This window comes from Mandrillus leucophaeus, unplaced genomic scaffold, assembly GCF_000951045.1.
Source record: "Mandrillus leucophaeus isolate KB7577 unplaced genomic scaffold, Mleu.le_1.0 Scaffold276, whole genome shotgun sequence".
In the NCBI taxonomy this organism is placed as follows: Eukaryota; Metazoa; Chordata; class Mammalia; order Primates; family Cercopithecidae; genus Mandrillus; species Mandrillus leucophaeus.
This window is the reverse complement of record NW_012102876.1, coordinates 1,705,414-1,729,727: the sequence shown is the minus strand read 5'-3', so window position 1 is coordinate 1,729,727 and position 24,314 is coordinate 1,705,414. Positions and strand designations below refer to the sequence as shown.

Sequence of the window (24,314 nt, the reverse complement as noted above, 5' to 3'; positions counted from 1 at the left end):
TTAAATTTCCTGTTTAAAAAATGACTATAATTTAAAAACTTCCCTTGGTTTTAGATCACTTATTCAACACATACTTATGGAATAGCTAATGTGGCTAAAGCTCTATACTTTGTGCTGGAAATACACAGTTTTTACCCAGGAGAAATTTCTAAAGTTTTGTCACATTGGATTACTGCACTGAAAATAATCCACTTCACCACATAAGTCCCCAATGCTCTTACATACACACTTCATAGCAGTGTAGATGTGGCTCATGATTCAGCTTTCAGCTATGAGGGGTGTTAAATGAGAAAGCAATCAACCAAATCACAAAAGTTAATATAATTGCTGCAGGAACTATTTACATAATCTCACAGCAGAAGATACCAACTTGAAAAGTCAAAAGACGTGGTCTTAATTTTACTCACTGGTTACCAGAACAGGCTCAGACACATGTATTTCTCTCCCTGAGACTCAGTTTTCTTATCTATAAATGAACTTGGTGTGGCTGATCTCAAAGGCCCATTCCTCATGCCTTAGATTAAATCAAACTTTGGCCCCCTGTACCAGCAGCCTGAAATGGTCCATTTGGTGCCACAGACTCAGCTAAAAATATACACAAGCATCACAGCTATAATGTGTATCTAGCAATATTTTTACTTCAAGTCATCTTCTAACTCCCTCCTCACTCCTTCAACCAAAGAGACTCCAGTATCCAACTAACATTTCTACTTCAGAGGTAGCCCTTGGCTCTGCCCGTCCTCTCCCCCAGCACTGCTCCTGCTCCAGCTCAGCCCCTCATTGCTCCTCACCTGGACCCCTGGCAGCTCCCTAAATGGGGATCTCAGTATCTAGGCTCTCATCAATGTCTCTCTCCCCAAATATAAACATAAATGTAAGCATAAGTCTTCAGGCAGTTGCCATTCTGGCAGCATAAGAAATCACTCTGGCACCTAAGAAATACCCATCCCTAGTTGAGTTGCACTTCTCAGAGATTCTTTATTGTGTTGTTTTTGTGAAGAGATCAGAAATCTGTATTTTTAAGCTATCTCTACATGATGTTAGTGTATGACCTAGTCTTAAAACTGCTATTTCTTTTTTTCCCCCAATATAGTAGATTAGAGCCTTGTAGCATGCCTCAGCCATGTGGAAATAGCAAGATAGTGCATAAAGGCCAACTGTGTGGGCTTTATTTCAAGAAGGAAAATGGGAATCCACCAGGACAACCTAAATTGAAGGACACCCCAAATCCCAGGGAGGGGAACATGGGCAAACAGCCCCTTTGATGGCATCCAGCTAATAAAAGTGAGAGAAACTCAGGTACATGAGAGAGGCAGACAGCCTCCTTCTGTGACCTGCCTTTCCACTGGGGATCCCAGCAAAGCATGCCAAGGGAAAGCACTTTGTATCTCCCAAGCCCTAGAGCTAACTTGCAGAGTTTCTTGGAGACACTGTGAGAGAAAGACGTGAGGAAAAGCTGCAGACATTTTCCCATACCCAGGACCAAGATCAGGATGCCATTTTTAATCCGAGTGCATAGCAAGGCAGCCATTCATTTTAATCTCTAGCCAGAGACCAGGGCACTCACTCTAGAGAAGTGTAGGAGTCTCCACAGCCAGAACTGTGGAAAGCCCCTCAGCAGTAGGTGCTGGAATTGTGTTCTCCTCTGTCACAACACTGGGACAGGAGGAGAGCTGATAAAGCTGCAGTTTCTACTGGGCAGTAATACTTGTATCTAGGGCCAGCTTGGCAATCTGGAACCAATCTGCAGGTGTCCAGCCTGCTCGCCTGAGATTGTGGTGAAGCAGGGCCCTCTTTGCTCTACTCCCAGGCAGAAATCCAGGCATTTGGAGCACCCACTTGACCAGACCAGTAGCCTGAGTTGCCCCACCCATGACAGACATAGATCATGGCACAGCAAGTCCCTCTCCACTCCATGGCTAGGCAGATCTCCAGGCATTCAGACAACCTGTTCACCTGGAGCAACAGTCTGACCTGCACCACTTATCCTGTGCAGTGATCCTGGTGCAGGGAGGCAAACTCTGTTTCACATCAGGGCAGATCTCTGGGCATTCAAAGCACCTGCTCATCTGGCTCAGCAGCCTGAGCCACCACACCTATTCTGAACATAGACCATGAGGCAATGAGGCACTCTCTGCTCCATGCCCAGGCAAATCTCCAGCCATTAGGAGCACCAGCTCACTGCAATTGGCAGCCTGAGCCATCCCACCCCTCCTGTGCAGAGATTGTGGTGCAAGGATAGCCTTTCTGCTCTATATCCAGGCAGATCTCTAGGCATCTGAAGCACTTACTCTCTTGGATTAGGGGTTTATAGGCTGCTACCCTTCCCATGCAGTGCACTTGGGGCTAAGGAGATTTCCCAGCCTGATGCTGAGGTACACAACTGGGCACTTGGTGGCTGCTCCCCAGATTCTCCTGCAGCACAGTTGCTTGCCCCTGTCATTAGGAGACCTGTAGATGAACCTACCTGGTCTGGCCCCACCCATTGCGGCCCCCAATCCCCTGGGCTGAGCAGGGAGCTCAGACAACTGTGCGTTCCAAGAATCAGCCCATTGCCTGAGGCAACAGAGAGCTTCTGCCAGTAAACAAGGATCAAGTATATACGTAGTCACATTGGCCACAGCCTGCTATCATGCATAAGCACTGTCTACTGGCATATAGGTCAAACTGCACAGCCCAATATAAAACCTACAGAAAGAAGTACATAAGGCTACAGAAGCAAAACCAAAAGACCCAATGGAGCAGGGGAAAGGAAAAGGAAAAGGGAAAGAAAAAAATAGCAATGGTATGATAGGGAGATAAAGAAAAAGAAAAAAAATCCTACAAACATGAAAATAATTATAAAAATTAGAAGTGCCAAAATTTCCAAATGAAAAGGAACAAGCACAAAAATCCTGACACTCTGAAAAATATGAATGCAGTGACACCATCAAAGGATTGCACTAGCTTTCCAGCAAAGGTCCCTAATGAAAATAGAAATTCAGAAGTGATAGATAAAGAATTCAAATCATGGATTGCGAGGAAGCTCAATGAGATCCAACACAAGATTGAAAAGAAACTTCTAAAGCAGTCCAGAAAATGAAAGAGGAGATAAATCTTAAAATGTAATTAATCACAGCTTCTGGAATTGGACAACTCACTTAAGGAACTTCAAAATACATGTGAAAGCGTTATCACTAGACTAAACCAAGCAGAAGAAACCATTTCAGAGCTTAAGAACTAGTCTTTTGAACTAACCCAGACACACATATATAAAAAAAAGAGAATATTTTTTAAATGAAGACAGTCTTTGAGAAATGTGCAATTATGTAAAAAGATCAAACCTACACATTATTCCTGAGAGAGAAGAAAAATTTAAAAACCTGGAATACGTATTTGGGGGGATAATTCAAGAAAATTTCCCTAACTTTGCTAGAGAGGAAGACATTTAGATACAAAAAATCCAGAAAACACCTGCCAGATACTATACAAAATGAACATCACCAAGGCATATAGTCACCACATTGTCCAAGATCAATGCTAAAGAAAAAAATCTTAAAGCCAGCTAAACAAAAATGTCAAATTGCATAAAAAGGGAACCCCATTTGGCTAAGAGTGGACATCTCAGCAGAAGCCTTACAAGCCAGAAAGATTGAGGGACTATTTTCAGCATTCTCAAAGAAAAGAAATTCCAATCAAAAATGTCGTATCCCAGCTGGGCACAGTGGCTCATGCCTGTAACCCCAGCACTTTGGGAGGCCGAGGCAGGCAGATCATGAGGTCAGGAGTTCGAGACTAGTCTGGCCAACATAATGAAATCCCGTCTCTAATAAAAATACAAAAATTAGCTGAGTGTGGTGACACACACCTGTAGTCCCAGCTACTTGGGAGGTTGAGGCAGGAGAAACACTTGAACCTGGGAGGCGGAGGTTGCAGTAAGCCGAGATCGTGCCAGTGCACTCCAGCCTGGGAGACAGAGCAAGACTTTGTCTCAAGAAAAAAAAAAAAAAATTATATCCCACCAAACTAAGCTCGTAAGTGAAGGAGATTTTAAAAATATTTCAAAACAAGTAAGTCCTAAGGGCATCTGTTATCACTAGACCGGCCTTACAAGAAATCCTTATGGGAGTTCTAAATATGGGAATGAAAAAACTATACTGGCTACCACAAAAATACACTTAAGTACATAGCCCACAGTCCCTATAAAGCAACCACACAACAGAAACTTATATTTCAAAGCAAACTAGCTAATAACTTCATGATAAGCTCAAGACCTCACACATAAATATTAACCTTGAATGTAAATGGTCTAAGCTCCCCACTTAAAAGACACAGAATGGCAAGTCGGAAACAAACGAAACCCATTCATATGCTATCTTCAAGAGATCCATCTCACATGTAATGACACCCATAGGCTCAAAGTAAAGGATTAGAGAAAGATCCAGCACATAAACAGAAAACAGAAAAGAGCCCAGGTTGTCATTCTTATGTCAGATAAATCACACTTTAAACTGGCAACAGCCAAATAGGACCAAAAAGGGCATTACATAATAATAAAGGGCTCAATTTGACAATAAGACTTAACATCCTAAATATATTATGCATACAACATTGGAGTAGTCAGATTCATAAAACAAGTACTTCCAGACCTCTGAAAAGACAGAGACAACCACATAATAATAGTGGGGGGCTCTGACATCTCACTGTCAGTATCAGACAAATGATCAAGGCAGAAAACTAACAAAGAAATTCTGAACTTGAATTTGACACTTACCGATTGGACCTAACAGACATCTATGGAATACTCTACCTGCCAACCACAGAATAAACATTCTTCTCATTTGCACAGAACGTATCAAGATTGAACACATGCCCAGACATGAAGCAAGTCTCAGTACATTTGAAAAAATTGAAAACATACAATCATACTCTTGAACCACAGTGGAATAAAAATAGAAATCAATATCAAAATCTCTCAAAACCACACAATGACATGGAAATGAAAAGAACTTGCTCTTAAATGACTTTTGGATAAACAATAAAATAAAGGAGAATTTTTTAAAAAATATTTTAAATAAATTTAAAAAAAGGGACAGCATACTAAAATCTCTGGGATGCAGCAAAGGTAGTAAAAACAGGAAAGTTTATGGTGTTAAATGGCTAATTTAAAAAAATTAGAAAGATCTTAAATTGACAATGTAATATCAGAAAAAAAAAGAAACACTAAAATCAGAGCATAACAGAATGAAATTGAGACCCAAAAATACATACAAAGTATCAATGAAAGCAAATGTTGGTTATTTGAAAGGATGAACAATATCAATAGACAACAAGCCAAATTAACGAAGAAAAAAAGGGAGAAGATCCAAATAAGCCCAATCAGAAATGACAAAGGTGACATTACAACTGATCCCACAGAAATACAAAAGATTATCAGAGACTATTATTAACTCTTCTTTGCAAACAAACTAGAGAATTTAGAGGAAATGAATAAATTCCTGGAAACACACAATCTGCCAACATTGAATCAGGAAGGAATTAAAATCCTGAATAGACCAATAATGACTTCCAAAATTGAATGAGTAATAAAAAGCCTACCAACCAAAAAATGTCTCAGGCCAGAGTGATTCACAGCTAAATTCTACCAGACATATAAAAAAGACTTGGTATCAATCCTACTAAAACTATTTTCAAAAAATCAAGAAGTGTCTCCTCCCTAACTCATTCTAGAAAGCCAGTATCACCCTGATACCAAAATCTGACAATGACACAATGAAAAAAGAAAACTACAGGCCAATATCCGTGATGAACATAGACACAAAATTCCTCACCAAACCCTAGCAAACCAAATCCAACAGCACATGAAAAAGTCAATTTACTATGATCAAATAGGCTTCATTCCTGGATGCAAGGTTGGTTCAACATATATAAATCAATAAATGTGATTCACTACATAAATAGAATTAAAAACAAAAGCCATATGATCACCTCAATAGACTCTGAAAAAGCTTTTGATAAAATCCAACATCCCTTCATAATAAAAACCCTCAAGAAAATAGGTATCAAAGGAACATGCCTCAACATAATAAGAATGATCTATGACAAACCCACAGTCAACATGATACCGAACAGGCAAAAAGTAGAAGCAATCTCCTTGAGAACTGGAACAAGACAAGGATGCCCATTCTCATTGTGCCTACTCGACATAATACTGGAAGTGCTAGCCAGAGCAATCAGGCAAGAGAAAGCAATAAAAAAATCCAAATAGGAAAACAAAAAGTCAACCTATCTCTCTTTATGGCCAATATGACTCTATACCTAGAAAGCCCTAATGACTCCGAGAACTATAAATGACTTCGGTAAAATTTCAGGCTTCTAGAACAGATAAATGACTTCAGTAAAATTTCAGGATACAAAAATCAATGTATAAAAATCAATAGCATTTCTATCCACCAATAGTGTTAAAGCTAAGAGCCAAATCAAGAGAACAATCCCATTTACAATAGCAGCAAAAAAAAAAAAAAAGAAAGAAAAATAAAATAAAATACCTAGGAATACATCTAACCAAGGAAGAAGGTAAAAGATCTCTACAAGGGAACTATGAAACACTACTAAAAACAACCATAGGTGATACAAACAAAGAAAAAAACATTCCAAGCTCATAGGTTGGAAGAGTCAATATCGTTAAAATGGCCACAGTGCCCCCCAAAAATCTACACATTCGATGCCATTCCTGTCGATCTACCAACATCATTTTTCACAGAACTAGAAAAAACTATCCTAAAATTCATATGGAATCAGAAAAAGCCCAATAGCCAAAGTAATACTAAGCAAAAAGAAGAAAACCAGAGGCATCACATTACTCAACTTCAAACTATAAGGCTACCGTAACCAAAACAGCATGGTACTACTACAGAAACAGACACATAGACCAATGAAACAGAATAGAGAAACCAGAAATAAAGCTTCACAAGTACAGCCATCTCATCTTTAACAAAGATGACAAAACTGAACAGTAGGGAAAGGACACCCTATTCAACAAATGGTGCCAGGATAGCTGTCTAGCCATATGCAGAAGAATGATACTGGACTCCTACCTTTCACCATATAGAAACATTAACTCAAGATGGAATAAAGATTTAAATGTGAGATCTGAAGCTAGAAGAAAACCTAGGAAACACCATTCTGGATATCAGCCTTGGGAAATAATTTGTGACTAATTCCTCAAAAGCAATTGCAACAAAAACAAAAATTGACAAGTGGAACCAATTAAACTAGACAGCTTCTGCACAGCAAAAGGAACTATCAACAGAGTAAACAGACAATCTACAGAATGGGAGAAAATATTCACCAAATACACATCCAACAAGTGTCTATTTTCCAGACTGTATAAGGAATTTAAATAACTGAACAAGCAGAAAACAATCCCATTAAAAAATGGGCAAAAACATGAACAGACAGTTCTCAAAAGAAGATATATGAGCAGCCAATAAATGTGAAAAAATATCCCACATCACTAAACACCAGAGAAATGCAAATCAAAACTACTATGAGATACCATCTCACACCAGTCAGAATGGTTTACCATTGACTAAATAGTCAAAAAACAACAAATATTGGCAAGGCTGCAGAGAAAAGTGAATGCATTATACACTTTTGGTGGGAAGGAAAATTAGTTCAGCCATCATGGAAAGCAGTTTGGAGATTTCTCAAAGAACTTAAAACGGAACTACTTACTAGTCAACCCAGCAATCCCATTCTTTTCTATATATCCAAAAGTCTTATATGCCTAAGAAAAATACACCTTCATTGATATGTGATTTAATGTAGTAGTATATTTTTCATTCCGACCACTTTTTCAAACTCTTGTCATTTCCTTCAGAGTGATCCATGGCCAAGTCCCATTGGACTACTTGTTATTTTTAAAACACATCCTAAATTACTTTCCAGATTCTCTTGTCTTTTTACATCTTTGCGCCCAAAACCTGAATTCCCTCCTCATCTCTACTCCCATTCTGTTCAATAAAATCCTATGCATCCTTCAAATGTGCCCTTAAATCTCACCACATTTGTGCATACTTCCCTGTCCTGACAGCTGGAATCACTGAATCTCTTCTTTATGAACCCACAGAATTTTAAAAATTCTACACCACTGACACTTATTATGCTGTGCATTCATGCTTGGATGTCTAACCAAGGCACTGAAAATCTCGGAGAGCAGATTGACCATGTTTTGATATTGCAAAACCCAAGGCTTATTTTTCCACCTTTAGGATACAACAAGAGCTCAAGATTGTATGGTGGAAATAAATTCAATTAAGGTTCCTCCTTCCTCTAAAATGCCTTATCGTGTATTTGTGAATTAGTGCTGCATACTGATGAACTTACTCTATACTCAACTCCAAATTCCAGTAAATAATCAATAGATGGTTATTGGAGGAGAAAATTAACATTATTCCAACAGAGTTATGTGCATATCTGTTGTAACAAGTTTCAGCCTGGATTATTATGCTTTCATAATCATTCTCATTTTCTTAAGAAATACTACCTTGGAATCAATTTACTCTATTACAAATGATACATGTGTTGAGGTCATAGAACAATCAGTAGACCTAAGAGTGACACCAAGATGTTCTCTATATTTCTAGGGAGTAACAGTATGGAAAACATAAAGTAAATATATAATCAACAGGAAATATGGACCTTGCACAATAATCTAGAAGAAAAATAAACTATAATTGCTGCAATGGTCTAAAGGACACTGACATCATAATGGCTTATGCTGGTTTTGAAAGCTCAGGGGAAACCCACATACTGAAATTAGAGTCAGGCTGACATCCTAGTGATGGTGGTTATTTCCAGTTTTTGATAAAAGCCTATTTGACAGTCTGGTGGTGGTTCAGAAACTCTCTCATCTGTTTTTGTGACTTTGCCCCATCAAACCAATGACAGAAACATATAAATTAATCACCATTTTTCCAAGTCACCTAGGTGTATATCCTAGAACTCACCTGGTACAATTTTCCCCTATAAAATAACAAACCACCCCATAGCCAGAACCAAATTTCTGCAGCCCCTGTGACAAGCACAGCACTCTATATAGTAAGCATTCAACATGGTCCCCATGCTGAGTGAAGGAATAATTCTTAATTCCTTACTCCTCTCCCAGTGGATACTTGCAGGTTTATTAGGTATTTAAGAGTTTTCTGTCATGTCTGGTCTGTTGCGTTCATCACTTTCTTTCCACTACCACTGAAATCACTTTAGTTAGGATTGTCTAATTTCATCTCATCTAATCTCATTCATTCATTTAACAAAAAAAAAAATTTAATCCCTATAATTTTCCAGAATTATAACTAGGAACATATAACTAGAACATACAGCTGGTTAGCTAGTTATGTTCTAATAACTAGAAAAAAATCCTTGCCTTCATGATGATTCCATTCTACCCTCTGACCTCCTGTTGCATTTTTGAGGTTGCCCTCTTAGATCTACAAGTTAAAGGCTAATTTTCAGAGTGAGGTCAAGGTTTTGTCCCAACTTATGCCTTGCTAGGCTCTGCTAAGTCCTGCTTCTTGTTTCCACTTACTCCCATACCATGGCCAATCTACTACCACTGAAAGGTACCCTCTCCCTCATCCTTCACCTAACAAGATTCTATCCATTCTTTAAGGTTGTACCCAAGCCCCACCTTCTTGGAGACTTTTATGACTGCCTGGACCCACACTCATCTCTTAACTCTTCCATATTCCCACAGCACTGACTAACTGGCTCACTTGCTCAACCACTTCATCAGGCCCTGCCTTGTACTTCTTTTTATGTGCTGCAAACCTGTGCAGCCTCTGTCCCCAGTTACACTGTAGACTCACGTCCACTGTAGAATTACTCAATTACTATACTCTGTGTCTACATAACACAGGTACCCTGAGAGGCTGTTAGTTTATACTCACAATGCATTTCCAGAATAGAATAGAACTAGTAATACAAGTACTCTTTACATAATGAAATACCAATTAATATTTATTTCTTATTTGCAAGAGGGAACCCCAGAAGGAAAAGGAGTAGGCTGAATAAAAGAAGATCTTTGATCTAACTCATTTACTTTTATGCCTACTGAACTTCTGTCATTATTAAGATCCCATCTGAAAAATATCTGTTCACAATTCAGAACCACCCAAACTCTTTTAGCAATTTCCTTAGTTCCCCCATAATCAATGACTCTCATTTCACCCTACTGTTAGTTACCATCTCTTACAGGCAAAATTTGCCTCTATTCAACAAGAAGATAAAGCTAGATGAAGGATACTGAATTAAGTAAGCTAAAGTTAACAAGAGAATAAGATGGCAGAAGAAGTAAATGTTGGCTTTATTGTTGTTCATAATTACCTTATAGAACAAAAGGTGGATGGATTATAGTGATCTACTTTTAAAATACATTTTCAAAACTATTCTCATTAAATTCTGAATGTATATTTAAATTTAAGGCAGTGCATGTGATATATATGTGTGTATGTGAAAATGAGTACTAATACAGTAGCTCAACAGATTTTTTCTCAGAATAATTTTAGACTGGAGTCCAGTGCTACCAGCTTAAGCAAATAACTCATGTGGATGGAGATAAAAAGATAATTTAGCAATGTAAGGTCCAACAGTGGATAAAGAGGGGAAGGAATGAAACCAAGTCATGGATGAATCAAGACAGAAGGACCGGCATCTCATGTTTATAATTAAATAAATAAACAACCTAAAATACCTCTGAACTGTAAGCTCAAATGTATTACACTAAAAACCTACTTTCGAATTACTTGGCATTTGAGACAATACCAGTCAGTAGCCATTAAATACATTTTTATAAATAACCTCCAAGAGATCCTGAACTCTAAAGGTTTCATTCTTAAGGAATTTCCAGATTCCTTTAGAGTTATAACTCCCAAAATATATGCCAAGGTGCTCTAGGGGATGCCATGGTGAACTCACATGGGTGAAAGAGGATATTTTAAAATTTCAATGCAAATACAGTAGTACTCAAGATTCATTAGACACCCCAGGAACTACTAGCTTGAGGTAGTTCACAGTGTTAACACTACATACATTCCTTTTGATGTCATTATATCTGTTTGAAACTGGGGTTTGGAAGTTTCTGTGATGAAAAGCAAAAATCATGTGAAAATCAATGTGAAACAGGAAATTAGGGTGGTATGGTAGTGGCATCCACTCCGGCTCAAAGGTTTGAGAGGGTGTTTCATGGCCAAAGTCATACACTTGCCCATAGTAGACTGCAGTGATTAAAAATGAAACAAAAATAATTTTCTTTTAAATTATATATTCTCTTTTTTTTCTTATGACTATTAAGTTGTTAGACCATAACACTTATTAAGTTGTTTGGTGCTATTTAATGAACAGGATTGTTAGGTAGTGCTTTTGGCCTAGAGGCACAATGAAAAAATTAACACTAAGGATTTGGATGCGGTTAACTGAGAAAGTTTGAGAACTTGTGCTGTAGCCTCTAGAGTCTAGTGTATTTTTTTTTTTTAATTTAAGACACACAGATCACACAATACATGCATACAGGTCCTTCTACCACCCTATAAATCTTTTTATTCTGACACCAACAAGCACCACAACTATTCTTAGCTTTAATTTTTAAACTAGAGACTTGTGTCCCTCAGGCACAGTGGTTTTCCTGCCTAAAAGTAGTATATGAAGATGACTGTTAATAAGTCAAACCAACCACATGGTGCCAGCAATAATGCATGCAAAAAATTCAACTCATTCAATTATTAGATCTATCCAAAAGTATACAGTTTAAAATTAATAAATTACTATTTTAAAATATATAATGAGCACCTTCTAAATGCAATGTATAACAAACCATGAGATGTGAAAACTATTATGCTGTTTATCATGCATTAGGAAACAGCAGAATAGCGTGGCTAGAAAATGGGATTTGTAGTTAGACAAAATTTCAGTGCATATCCCAGCATTACCTCTTACTATTGGTAAGACTTCTGAAAAGTTTTCTGTGCTTGTTAGCTTGTTTATCTGTTTTCTGGCCTGTTTATAGTTCTCTCATCTCTATAGTAGGGTTAACAACAGTGTCCATCAGACAAGCTCATTATGAGCTGTAAATAAAATAATGCATATGATTGCATAGAACTATGCCTGACACTTAATAATTAGTGGCTATTTATAGCATGTTATGGGAAAACAGTCTAATCAAGAATAATTTAAATCAGTAAGTTTTCATCACTCTTCTTAAAAGAGCAGTTTTATGCAAGGCTGATAAACTAATTGACAGTTATATTTAAATAAAAGTGATAAGGAACAAAGGTTAAATAATACATCAGAATAACACAAACTACAAAAAGTAGAGACTCAGTGCAAAAAGTAATAAAACATTTGAAACTATTAATTATCCTTTTCTTAAATTATCTACCTCTTGCTTCCAAATGCCTGCCCTTGCTAGGTTCTCCTCATTCTTGGTGCTTTCTTCTTCTCTACTTCTTTGCTGACTCTACAGTAAATTTCATTAAATTATGCAGCAAATAACTCATGGCAGGATTTACTAAAAATCATGAAGCAAATCTGGATAGGTAGAAAATAACTGTAACACAAAGCTTAACTAGAGAAGTGCTACAAACAAAGGAAAGAAAAGTCGCATGGGACTGGAGGGAGGAAGAAGTTACTACTGACAGAGAGAACTAGGAAAGTCTCTATAGAGGAGTTGCCCTTTCAGATGGGTCTTAGACATCAGGTGGGATTTGGATGTGCTTCCAAAGGGAAGGACACATGAACCAGCAGGGCAAGCAGGAGAAAAGGCTCAGAGACAAGAAGCATGAAAATGAACCAGGAATGGCAAGGAGTTCCAATGGTTGAAATTTAGACCTCATCATGGAGGGAGGGAGAAAATGGTATTAGAAATGCTATTTAAAGACAAACTGTGGATGACTTCGGGTGTCCCCAGTGCTATGCCATTATCTTCTCTTCTCCACTGCATGAACTTCCACAGGGCTGGGTGCCTTCCCAATTTGATTATCATTATACCTCAATGCTGAAGACAGCACCCAAACACCTAGTGTTAAAAAATATGTTTTTAATTATTCAAGTTTCCTTGGTAATAAGCCAGGTAATCTTCTGTTCTGGTTCTAATTCTACCATTAACAAGCTCTGTGGGCCTGAGAAACTAATGTTGCCACCCTTCCAGATCAAGCTTGCTCATCCATAAAATGACTGATATGGTTTTGATGAGTACTCAGGGTTTTAACTCTGTAAAATTACCTTTCAAAAAGTTATTACTTTATATAATATACCCTAAAATCATAAAAAAGATACAGTTTTGCCATTTGACATCCAAATGAATGACATTTCACTTCAAATTATGGAGACTGTTAAATGAATAAACACAGCTTTTAAGAATGGTATTTAAGGACACTTCCCAGTTTTTACAGTTGGAAAACAAACAAACAAACAAACAGAATGTCTCCTTCAGAAAAGTGGTTGCATGGAACCAAAAAAGAGCCCACATTGCCAAGACAATCCTAAGTCAAAAGAACAAAGCTGGAGGCATCATGCTACCTGACTTCAAACTATACTACAAGGCTACAGTAACCAAAACAGCATGGTACTGGTACCAACACAGAGATATAGACCAATGGAACAGAACAGAGTCCTCAGAAATAATACCACACATCTACAGCCATCTGATCTTTGACAGACCTGAGAAAAACAAGAAATGGGGAAAAGATTCTCTATTTAATAAATGGTACTGGGAAAATTGGCTAGCCATAAGTAGAAAGCTGAAACTGGATCCTTTCCTTACTCCTTATACGAAAATTAATTCAAGATGGATTAGAGACTTAAATGTTAGACCTAATACCATAAAAATCCTAGAAGAAAACCTAGGTAATACCATTCAGGATATAGGCATGGGCAAGGACTTCATGTCTAAAACACCAAAAGCAATGGCAACAAAAGCCAAAATTGACAAATGGGATCTAATTAAACCAAAGAGCTTCTGCACAGCAAAAGAAACTACCATCAGAGTGAACAGGCAACCTACAGAATGGGAGAAAATTTTTGCAATCTACTCTTCTGACAAAGGGCTAATATCCAGAACCTACAAAGAACTCAAACAAATTTACAAGAAAAAAACAAACAACCCCATCAAAAAGTGGGCAAAGGATATGAGTAGACATTTCTCAAAAGAAGACATGCATACAGCCAAGAGACATATGAAAAAATGCTCATCATCACTGGCCATCAGAGAAATGCAAATCCAAACCACAATGAGATACCATCTCACACCAGTTAGAATGGCAATCATTAAAAAATCAGGAAACAACAAGTGCTGGAGAGGATGTGGAGAAATAGGAACACTTTGACACTGTTGGTGGGACTGTAAACTAGTTCAACCATTGTGGAAAACAGTATGGTGATTCCTCAAGGATCTAGAACTAGAAATACCATATGACTCAGCCGTCCCATTACTGCATATATACCCAAAGGATTATAAATCATGCTGCTATAAAGACACATGCACACGTATGTTTATTGCGGCACTATTCGCAATAGCAAAGACTTGGAATCAACCCAAATGTCCATCAATGACAGACTGGATTAAGAAAATGTGGCACATATACACCATGGAATACTATGCAGCCATAAAAAGGGATGAGTTTGTATCCTTTGTAGGGACATGGATGCAGCTGGAAACCATCATTCTCAGCAAACTATCACAAGAACAGAAAACCAAACACCTCATATTCTCACTCATAGGTGGGAATTGAACAATGAGATCACTTGGACTTGGGAAGGGGAACATCACACACCGGGGCCTATTCTGGGGAAGGGGGAGGGGGGAGGGATTGCATTGGGAGTTATACCTGATGTAAATGACGAGTTGATGGGTGCAGCACACCAACATGGCACAAGCATACATATGTAACAAACCTGCACGTTGTGCACATGTACCCTAGAACTTAAAGTATAATAATACAAAAATAAATAAATAAAACAATAAAATAAAATAAAATAAAACCTGAAAAAAAAGTGGTTGCCATATTTCTCAATTCTAAATTATACTTTTATATATTAATGTTTATGAAGTTATGAAGTTTTTCAATCATGAACAGAAGTCTATTTTTTATTGAAGAAATATTTAGATCAATGATATGTCTAGAATTAAGGCACTGATGCAATAGTTGACTGAAAAACTTTTTATTGAACAAATACTCCTTGAGTCCCTACCACATGTCCAAATACTATATTAGGACCCAGGGATATACTTTGGAGGAAAAAGACATTCCAATGCAATAGTAAAATATTTCTATCTGGAATAATCATGGAACTTTATGGGAGCAGAGAAAGTATTTCCCCGAGTCTCATGGTTTCAACAGACATTCTGGAGGAGGTATATTGATAGAGTGAAAAGGACTCACAGGAGTTACCTGTGTTAACAAGAGGAATGTGCTTTTTTCAGCCAGAGACAACCATGTGAGCCACAGCATAAAGGGGAAGGTAGGTATAATGGGGCCACTGTAAGATCTGGAATGTAAAAATCATAGATGTGAGAGAGAAGACTGGAATGAATGGTAAATGATTGACAGTTATGATGGTCCTGACTGTCATGCTAAAAAGTTCAGCCTTTAATTCTAAAAATGCTGTGGCTCCACTGATGGATCCCAAATGAGAATATCAACTGGAGAACAGCACCATGATGAGGGGTATCACCACTGTTGATTACAAACTGATGGGCAGGGAACCTGGAGGAGGGCATGGGCAGGCGGCAACTGCTGCAACAGTTCCGGGGAGTTATGAAGAAGATGTGGCTATTGAAAAAACCGAAAAGATATTTATTTTATAAGGTAGAAAAGACCGAATTTCATACTTCAGAGTGGGCAATGAAAGGAAGGAGAGAATGGTAGAAGTTAAAACCCAAATTATTTTCAAAGAGTAATTTAAGATCACATAACTTCTTAGTTAAATTCCTGAACAGCTGAAAAAAATGAGTAAAACTCAATTATTCAGAACCCCAGGCTAAAGTCTCAGACTTGACCTTGCCAAGTTAAAGGACATCAGTCTAGTTCACCATCCTAGAAGATAAGGATCTTCCCTTGCTGGAATAAACCTGATTCCCACTCCAGGAGCAATATGTCCACTGTATCCTTCTGGGAATATGCATCTCAGAATCTAAGAAAGTAACATAAATAAAGCTTCTCAATGGTTTGAAAGCTTTCAAGGACTCTCCAAAGTGAATCATCAGAAGAGGAAGAGAAAGGATTCTAAGTGTAAGTCAAAACATCTATTCTCAAAAATTTACCAGATGAGTGATGACGTTAGTATGAACCTCAGTGACTGCTTAACACCAAACCCCTTTTACTAAGCAACAATTATGTACCAAATGTCATGTTCTACTTATGCTTGGCCCAGCTTCCTCATCTATGAAACTGGAAGTAAGAGGACCTATTTGTTAGAATTACTGTAGTATTTAAATTGCAAATATTGCTTTGATAAATTGGTAAATAGAAGGAATTTTCACTTTCACTACTCTTAACATTTAATTTGGCATATATGACCTTTCCTAATTTGTCTGCTGCATCCCTCTTAACACCACCTTCCTCACACACTGTAATCCTCAGCTAGGTCAGATTACTGAAGCCTGCATGATGTTGTCTCATCTCCATGTTATGGCTAGGATACGTCCCCTGGTTGACTTTCTTTTAGCACCTGACACTTTCCCATCAGATCACTTATCAGTGACTAAATAATTATTTTGAAATAAATATCTTTATGCCACACCAGACTCTAAAAGTCCGTAAGAGCAAATATCAACCTATTTCGATCACCCCTAAATCTCTCTGCTTATCAAGTGAATTAATAAATTTTCTCAGGCAAGATCTTATACTTCTCAAATCTTCAAGTTTTAAAACTGCATTTTAAAACAAATAAAAAAATAAGTAGCACTTGAGCCTTTAATGACAGTTTCTGTGTTCCTCACAAGAAGACCACAATAGGAGAGACACCCTGGGTTTCCTTTTGACTTCACCAGGCCTCAAGTATTCCAGTCACTTCTTACATTCAAGGACTTCACAAACCCATTCCTCAATTTCTCTATGACTTGGATCTATCATATTTCTAATTTTCTAATTATCAGCCCCCCTAATACTTTACTCTCATCCCCTCCATTGTTCTCATCACAGCGTGTGTAATCTATAGCCAATACAAAAGAGAGATGTTCTGGGAAGATAAACTTGGCTTTGATACACCTGAGAACTGGAGGAGGCAGAGATTAGAGCTAGCTAAGAGGCTATGATACCAGAACAGGTATGTAAAAAAGTGCTGTCTCTGGTCTATGGAAGTGAGAAAAGAGAGGCATATTTACTATCTGACTTGGAGACGGGTGACATATGAGGGTCAGAATAGAAAAGATGGCAGAGGTTTCAAGTCTAAGTGACTGGGGGTAAGGTATTTTGGTTAACACAAACTAGAAAGTCCAGTGAATGTGGACAAATGTCTAGTTTAGACTTACAAATAGCATCATTTACTACTTATCATTAAGTGGGACAAATGTGGATATATTGTATTTCTTTCTTGTTTTTCTTTTCTGTTTTCCAGCTTTGCTACACTGAGCACATATTACTTATTAATAGAAAAAACAAACCTGTTTTCATGCAAACTTTGTTGTGCACATGTTCACCGGCAGTGTAGGTGAGATATTGTAGAGATGTTCAGCAGGAAGATGGAATTGCAAGGCTGAGCTCACGAGTAGTCAAGGATATAGGCATAGTTTTAAAGTCATCTGCATAGAGTTAAAGCCCTGGGAATGCATGAGATCCTCAAGCGAAGGACACCAGATTAGAGGGCCAGACGATGAAATTCTGTCTCAAGTTGTGCAGCCCTGACACACTGACAGGGAATGACTGGTGCTAGGTAAGAGCACAGGAAACATCATACTAGCCCTAAGGTTTTGTGCAACTTCCTCAGATTTAGTCTCAGAGAGTAGGAGGATGTGGTGTGGACAAAATCTCTGCACCATGAGAGTGTTTTGAAGTTACATCTACCAGTGCTTTTTACTTATTGTTACAGTGATTTGTTTTTGTGTCATGCTGATGAAGCTGGGATGAAGAATTAAATCTTACTAAATTATTATCCTTCTTTGTTTTCCCCTCACCTAAGTACTTTCACGTACCAGTCACTTTATATATATGTACATGTATTTGCTGCAGAAACCAATCACACATATAGAGCTACTTTTTCCAATCCTCTCCCACTTTCAAATGCCTTAGCTTTCCTTGATCATGCTGCTACTTGCTTTTCTATCAGAATCAGTCTTCTAAAACCCAGATGACGCACCATGTCCTGCCTTGAGGCACTTTCTCCATATATCCCTCATTCCTACTTTGAAAGTTCACCATTGTTGCTCACTGTACACATTATTTACCCATAAGCACATAGCACGTTACTTTATGTGGTATTTAGAAAATCTGTAGAAACAAGGCAATAAACTGTCCAGTGGAGCATGGCTCAGCCTCAGTATAAATTTGGGGGGGGGGGGGTTTATTTGACACACTGATCGCCAAATTTAGCTCTTTCTACATGCCTAGACCTATTACTTTGACATTTAAGACCCATCTTGTAAAACTGCTTGAAGAAATAGTCTTTTAGAAATAGATACTAAAGAGATAGTTAAGTCTGAACCCTGTCTTTGGTTGAATTTCACAACCTGAATGCACTTTACAAACCCTAAAACAACATACCACTGTGACCCAAATAAGTGTCAGAGTTGCTGGTGTGAAGAGTTAGTCCAAGGACTCCTGACACTGGGACCGGGCTGCCTTCATCCTGTTACTTTGTCTATGTGACAGTTGATGTATTCTTCTGCTGTCATGTCATATGGCTTAGGTGGAGGAAGTTGGTACAGATGTGCCTTGGGTGGAAATATTTTTCTTATAGGGTAGATCTTATTTTAAGTATTTAGAGGCATTTGTTATTTAGCAGAGCTCTGCAGTCAAACTTTTACATGGTAAAGAATCACTCGAAACACTCTCTAAATTGTCTGCCCACTTAATTTATTTTCTACTATAGTAATATAAAACTAGAGTTGGGTTTTCTGATTACCAACAGACTTGGTTATCTCACTTATACAAGTAAGCTCAAGCTAAACAGACTGACTGTTCCTGTTCTCCTCTGCCACTTATAATCTCAGGCAAGTCTCTTACCTCTCTCATTTTTTATCTTTTTTAATAAAAAGTGGGTTTAGGACCATCTGCTTGTCTACACCCTCAGCAATGCTGGGGGATCAAGTGGGAAAATGTATGTGAAAATAGTCTGTAATAATAATTATGATAACAGGAATAATAGCTAACACTCATTCAGCACTTATTATGTGTCAGGCACAGCTTTGCATGAAGTAACTCATTTAATCCTTATAAAAATTCTAAGATGCTGGTATTGTTATTATTCCCATTTTACAGACAGAAAACCAAGGCACAGAGGCTAAGTAACTCGCACAAGTCACAAAGCTACTAAGAAGCTGGAATAAATGACCATGTGCTACCTATACCCCGAGTACAGTGATAATACAACATTTTACCTGCAGAGACTACAAAAGATAAAATAAGTATCACAGGAAAATTAAATAATCATTTTATAGATGAGACAATTGAGGTTCGGCAGGGTTTCACAGTTTGCCTAATTATATTTTCAGAGTATATATAATTTAGAATATATTTAAACTAGTCTGAAGTGTTCTGTTTTTAAATTAAGGGAAGTAGAGCAAATCTTTTGAAAACAGATTCAACGGTCAATTTTAAATTCTAGTGGCCTAACCAGCTATTATACTGGGAAATTATAGATTAAACATGCCTGGACATGTGTAACAATAAGGGCTTAAGAAATATTAGCTACTATCCCTATAAATGTCCCAATGCCTGCATCAGAGTCCCAAAGCACATCAAGAGTTCTAGACAAAATAGTATAGTTCTTTTTGAAAGTGTGAATAAGCAGTTATAGTCTCTGGATTTGGAGAGTAATAAAAAAGTGGAGTCTCTAGTGTGAACTTTTTGCTTTCCTTTTCCCTAATTGATCTATTTAAAAAAAAAAAAAACTTATAAATTCACATCCTAATCAAGATAAAACATTTAGAAATAGATTTTAATTCATTTCTTTTCACTGAATGCACAGGGGTACTTAATAATATCAAAAATCTAGTTAGAAAGGAGAAGGTAAGGTTAACCCACCTACTAATGAAACAACACTTTTAAAAGGGAAGGATGCATAATCCCTGTGGGCCAGCTGTGTGCCAGGCACTCACAGGCCAGCAAGGGCAAACAGCATCGTCAAATCTGGCTCTTCCTCTACTAGCTGGGTGGCCTCAGGCAAAGTTACTTCATTTGTCTGACTCTATCAAGAGCCTCTCAACACACAGCTGACCCAGCTGACCCTCTAGCATGGAATCACTGGAATCCAGGCCAACTGCTGTCCCCTATGGGATTTGGTGGGATTTGTCACCTTGTTTCAAGGCCTACTCACAAGACCCTAGAGATACTTTTTGGAGTCTTTCAAGATCCAACTGGCCAATCTACACAGCTACAAGAGATACATCATGGGAATTTAGTGGATAAAAAGGGCCCTATTTGGCATTGAACCAAGTGAATATCAAGAGTCTAGCTGAGCCAGGATTCCCTTAATAACAAGTGTGTATGATACCCTGTCAGAATAGTGCAGGTCTTCTCTATTTCATTCACCACCCACAACCTTCTCAAAGCTAGGCCCACTAACCTCCACTACCTGTTCTCTCCAGGCACACACCAGAGTTGAACACTAGGGAGGAAGAGATGCATTCTTATCTTGGATAGACAGGCTGTGATTTGAAAGTACTACAAGGTACACCTGGCTGGCTGGAGTCTGGGTGGGCAGTTGAGGCTGGATTTCACATGAACTCATTACCCGCATGGCTCCCTATGCAGCTTAAACCATGAAATGTGGAGCACATGCATGCTCCAACCATTTCCCACAGTGGCCTAGCTTCCACCCAATTCACTGTGCCTGCTGTCCAATCTCTAATTCAGCTAACAGGGCCTTTGGGCTTGAGGCTGCTGGAGACAGATTACCACTGAGCATTAGAGCTCTGGGAAAAACAAGCTCCTCTACTGAGATGTTGAACATAACAACACCACAGTATCTGTAGAAAGAAATTTCCAAGACTCCAGATTTCTTATTTATACAGACTTCTGTGACTATAGCCTCCACTGCAACTTCAGTCTACAAACATGGTTAACGAAGTGCTTTCGAGCTTGGGAGTTAAATTGCTCCTGACAGTATGTTGTAAAATAGCAAAACTGAAAATGGTGATAACCTGGGGACAAAATATATATGTAATATTGGGATCACAATTTTTTAGGAATTAATTAGCACTTGTATATCATATCCTTCTTGCCTAGCATTTATACAGGCTCAAAACACGCTAGCTAGTGTGATAATAATCCTTGCAGATCTCCTAGAGAACAGGCATGATCACCTTCAACTAGCACTGTTGGTGGCTCACCTGTCATTTATTGGGAGAAAGCATTCTCCCTATTTACAAGTAAGGAAACTAAAACAAGGAGGTTAGAGAAGTTACCTAAGATTGCCTACTACATGCAGAGTAAAGTAAGGATCCAGATGGAGGCAGTTCCACTTTGGAATATGAGCTATTAATCACTATACGCTTCCATCTCCTCTGTTTATGTGAGGAGACTAAAATCTACATAGAACTTGTCTGCTGTCATGCTGTTACCTGGATGGTACATAAAAGTCCAAATTACAGCTACATCCCTGTTTAAACAGTAAGCCATTTCTAAATCTGAATCCTGAGGACTTTCATGAAGCCAGAAGGGTTTTCAGACATTATGACACGCAGCAAGAAAGTACACAGAATTTTTTTAGATGAAAAGCCCCATCCAACAGTGGCTGATAACATCTTCTGTTCTCTGATAACCCCCTTGCTACTAGAGCAGCTGAAGATGACTCCAAATGCATGAATCTGTTCATCTGTTCACATGCTAAAAGAATAAGTCCTGGCAGTTTATGATTAAAGAGGCATGAAAGTCCCCAGATCACAAATGCCCTTTCAAAAATGTTCCACATTTGTTCTGGCTTCAAGCCATGATAAAGTGTTTCCAATCAAATGCATCAGCTAAAATGAACCCATTTTCTGAAACAGCAGTGGCTAGTTTGGGTCCAGCACTTATAAAGAAAGGTTCCTGGTGTCACAGACCATGAAGTAAGACTGTTTGAAGTTGTTTCCATGGAGAATCCCAGAAGACCTTAAAACTTCTGAGCAGGAAGATCCCTGACCCTTGCCCAACTCCTTTCCACTTAACAATGATGCAGCTGAGCTGAAGAGACTTGTCCAAAGCCACTGAGCAGGTTAGTTAGTAGCAGGGCTAAAATCTGTAATGAGGAGTTAGTCATGCCCAGGTTGCAAACAGCCTTGTCCAAGGCATACTTGAAGTAGATACTTTGCACCCTCACCTTTGACTAGGCCTAACTTCTGGTACAAACCTGTGGAGTCAAAATCTGATTTTCAATATTGTAAAAAACAAAAACAAACAAAAAAACTCTCATTTTCCAGATCTCTCAATGAAAACTTTAGGGCCAAATCAAGAAATCATAAGGCTATCATAGGCCCTTACATAAAAATGGTCTTAAAATATATACACAATCTCCTTTTCGTAGAAGACTGAGAGCCAGAGAGATAGAAATATAGAAAGAGAGGGAGAAAGAATACTTTGCCCCTGACATACACACACAAAAGTACTTGGCTTCCTGAAAGAAAAAAAAAAAAAAATCTCAAACTCCTTTGTCTTGAAGGGCAGAGAGAAAGGTGACAAAATTTGAAATAAAGTGAGCGACGGAAGACAGGAATGGGCAAACTCCAGTTAGCCTGGAACCATCCCGGTTTCCGCTGTGACCCAGCCTAGGGGCTTCCCCTCGGTCGGCCCCTGCACGGAAGGCCGTGCCTGACACTGGGCTGCGTCATTGGCAGAACTACCCACGCCCAGAAGACGAGCTGGAGTGGAGAGCAGAATGCAATTGCAGCCAATCTTCCTCAGGTTCCCTGGGGAGGCCTGCTCTGGGCAGAGAGATCCCAGGGGACTGTGCGGGAAGGAGCTAAAGCAATAGCCCAAAAGCTCCAGGGAATGCACTTGAAGTTTCAAACATTTTTCTTTTCTTTGAAACTAAGTTTCCTGCCCACCAGGAAAAACTGTCTCGCGACCTAGGGATTTTAATCTCACGCTTGGCCGCAAGCCGCTGCCTCAAGACTGGAAACTGGCCGCGAGGCGCTCTAGCCCCCTGACCCCCTCCCCCGGCGCTCACCGGCGATATCCCAGAGCTGCAGGCGCACCACAGTCTCCGGGTCCCAGTGGAGCACCTTGAGCGCGAAATCCACGCCGATTGTGGCCCGGTAGTGCGAGGAGAAGTTCTGGTGCACGTAGCGCTTGATGATGCTGGTCTTCCCCACGCCCAGGTCGCCAATCACCAGCAATTTGTACAGGTGCTCCTTGTGCGGCGCCTGCATCCTGGCGGCCGGCCGGCCGTGCAGTGCCAGACCAGGGAAGCGCAGCCAGGGCTCTGCGCAGGAGAGAGACTTGGGGAGCGCGAGTGTAGGTGCAAAGGAGAGGCGTGGGCGGCGGGGCGGGGGCCGGGGGGCGGAACTCCTCCCCTAGGGGTTAATCCTCCTTCCTACTCCGCGATCTTGGAGAGGGGAGGAGACAGGAGTTAGTCCCGGGACTGGCAGCTGAAAGGATTTCGCGTGTGGTTGCGTGTTGCAGTGCTTATTTATCCGGCGCTTTAGAGTTTCCGAAGAGCTGTTTTCGCCTGTGACCCTGGCCACAAACTTACGAGGTGTGGATCTTATTTTCCACGTTTTGCTTGCGAGAAAACTGATTGTGAAAAAGTACTCTGCGGGAGACGGCCAGTGAAAGGCTCCGCTGAACACAGGTCTGAAGTCACAGGGCTCCGAACCACCCCACACTGTAGAGAGAAAGTACAGTGTTAGGAAGCCGGAGACTGGCTGGACTTGGTTCCTGCGTGTCCCGGTTTTTAAGTTGAGGGACCATAAGTAAGTCATTTGAGCTCCCCCAGCCTGTTCTTTCTCAATGAATGGCAATGCTGACCTCTCAGCAGCTTGGAGGTGTGAACACTGAGCACTTTCACACCCATTCACCTGGCAATCAGTTAACAAGGAGGACAGCTGGGCCGAAAATGCCAAGGGCACTTGTGACTTTTAGCCTCTTCTCATATCCTAAAAAGTCTGAGCTGCACAGAAAGACAGTTTTAACAATTGGTCAGAT

At 39.3% G+C, this 24,314-nt stretch overlaps 1 protein-coding gene across 1 annotated transcript in view; it reads right to left on the bottom strand.

The window, feature by feature from the left end:
* RAB38 (RAB38, member RAS oncogene family) overlaps positions 1-23,614 on the bottom strand; it is a 61,330-nt gene extending 37,716 nt beyond the window's left edge. Inside the window, exon 1 of the mRNA XM_011984901.1 lies at positions 23,338-23,614. Within this exon, the coding sequence (XP_011840291.1) occupies positions 23,338-23,539 (202 nt within the window). The 5' untranslated portion in view covers positions 23,540-23,614. The remainder of the gene's footprint in view (positions 1-23,337) is intronic.
* Between the last annotated feature and the right edge of the window lie 700 nt (positions 23,615-24,314).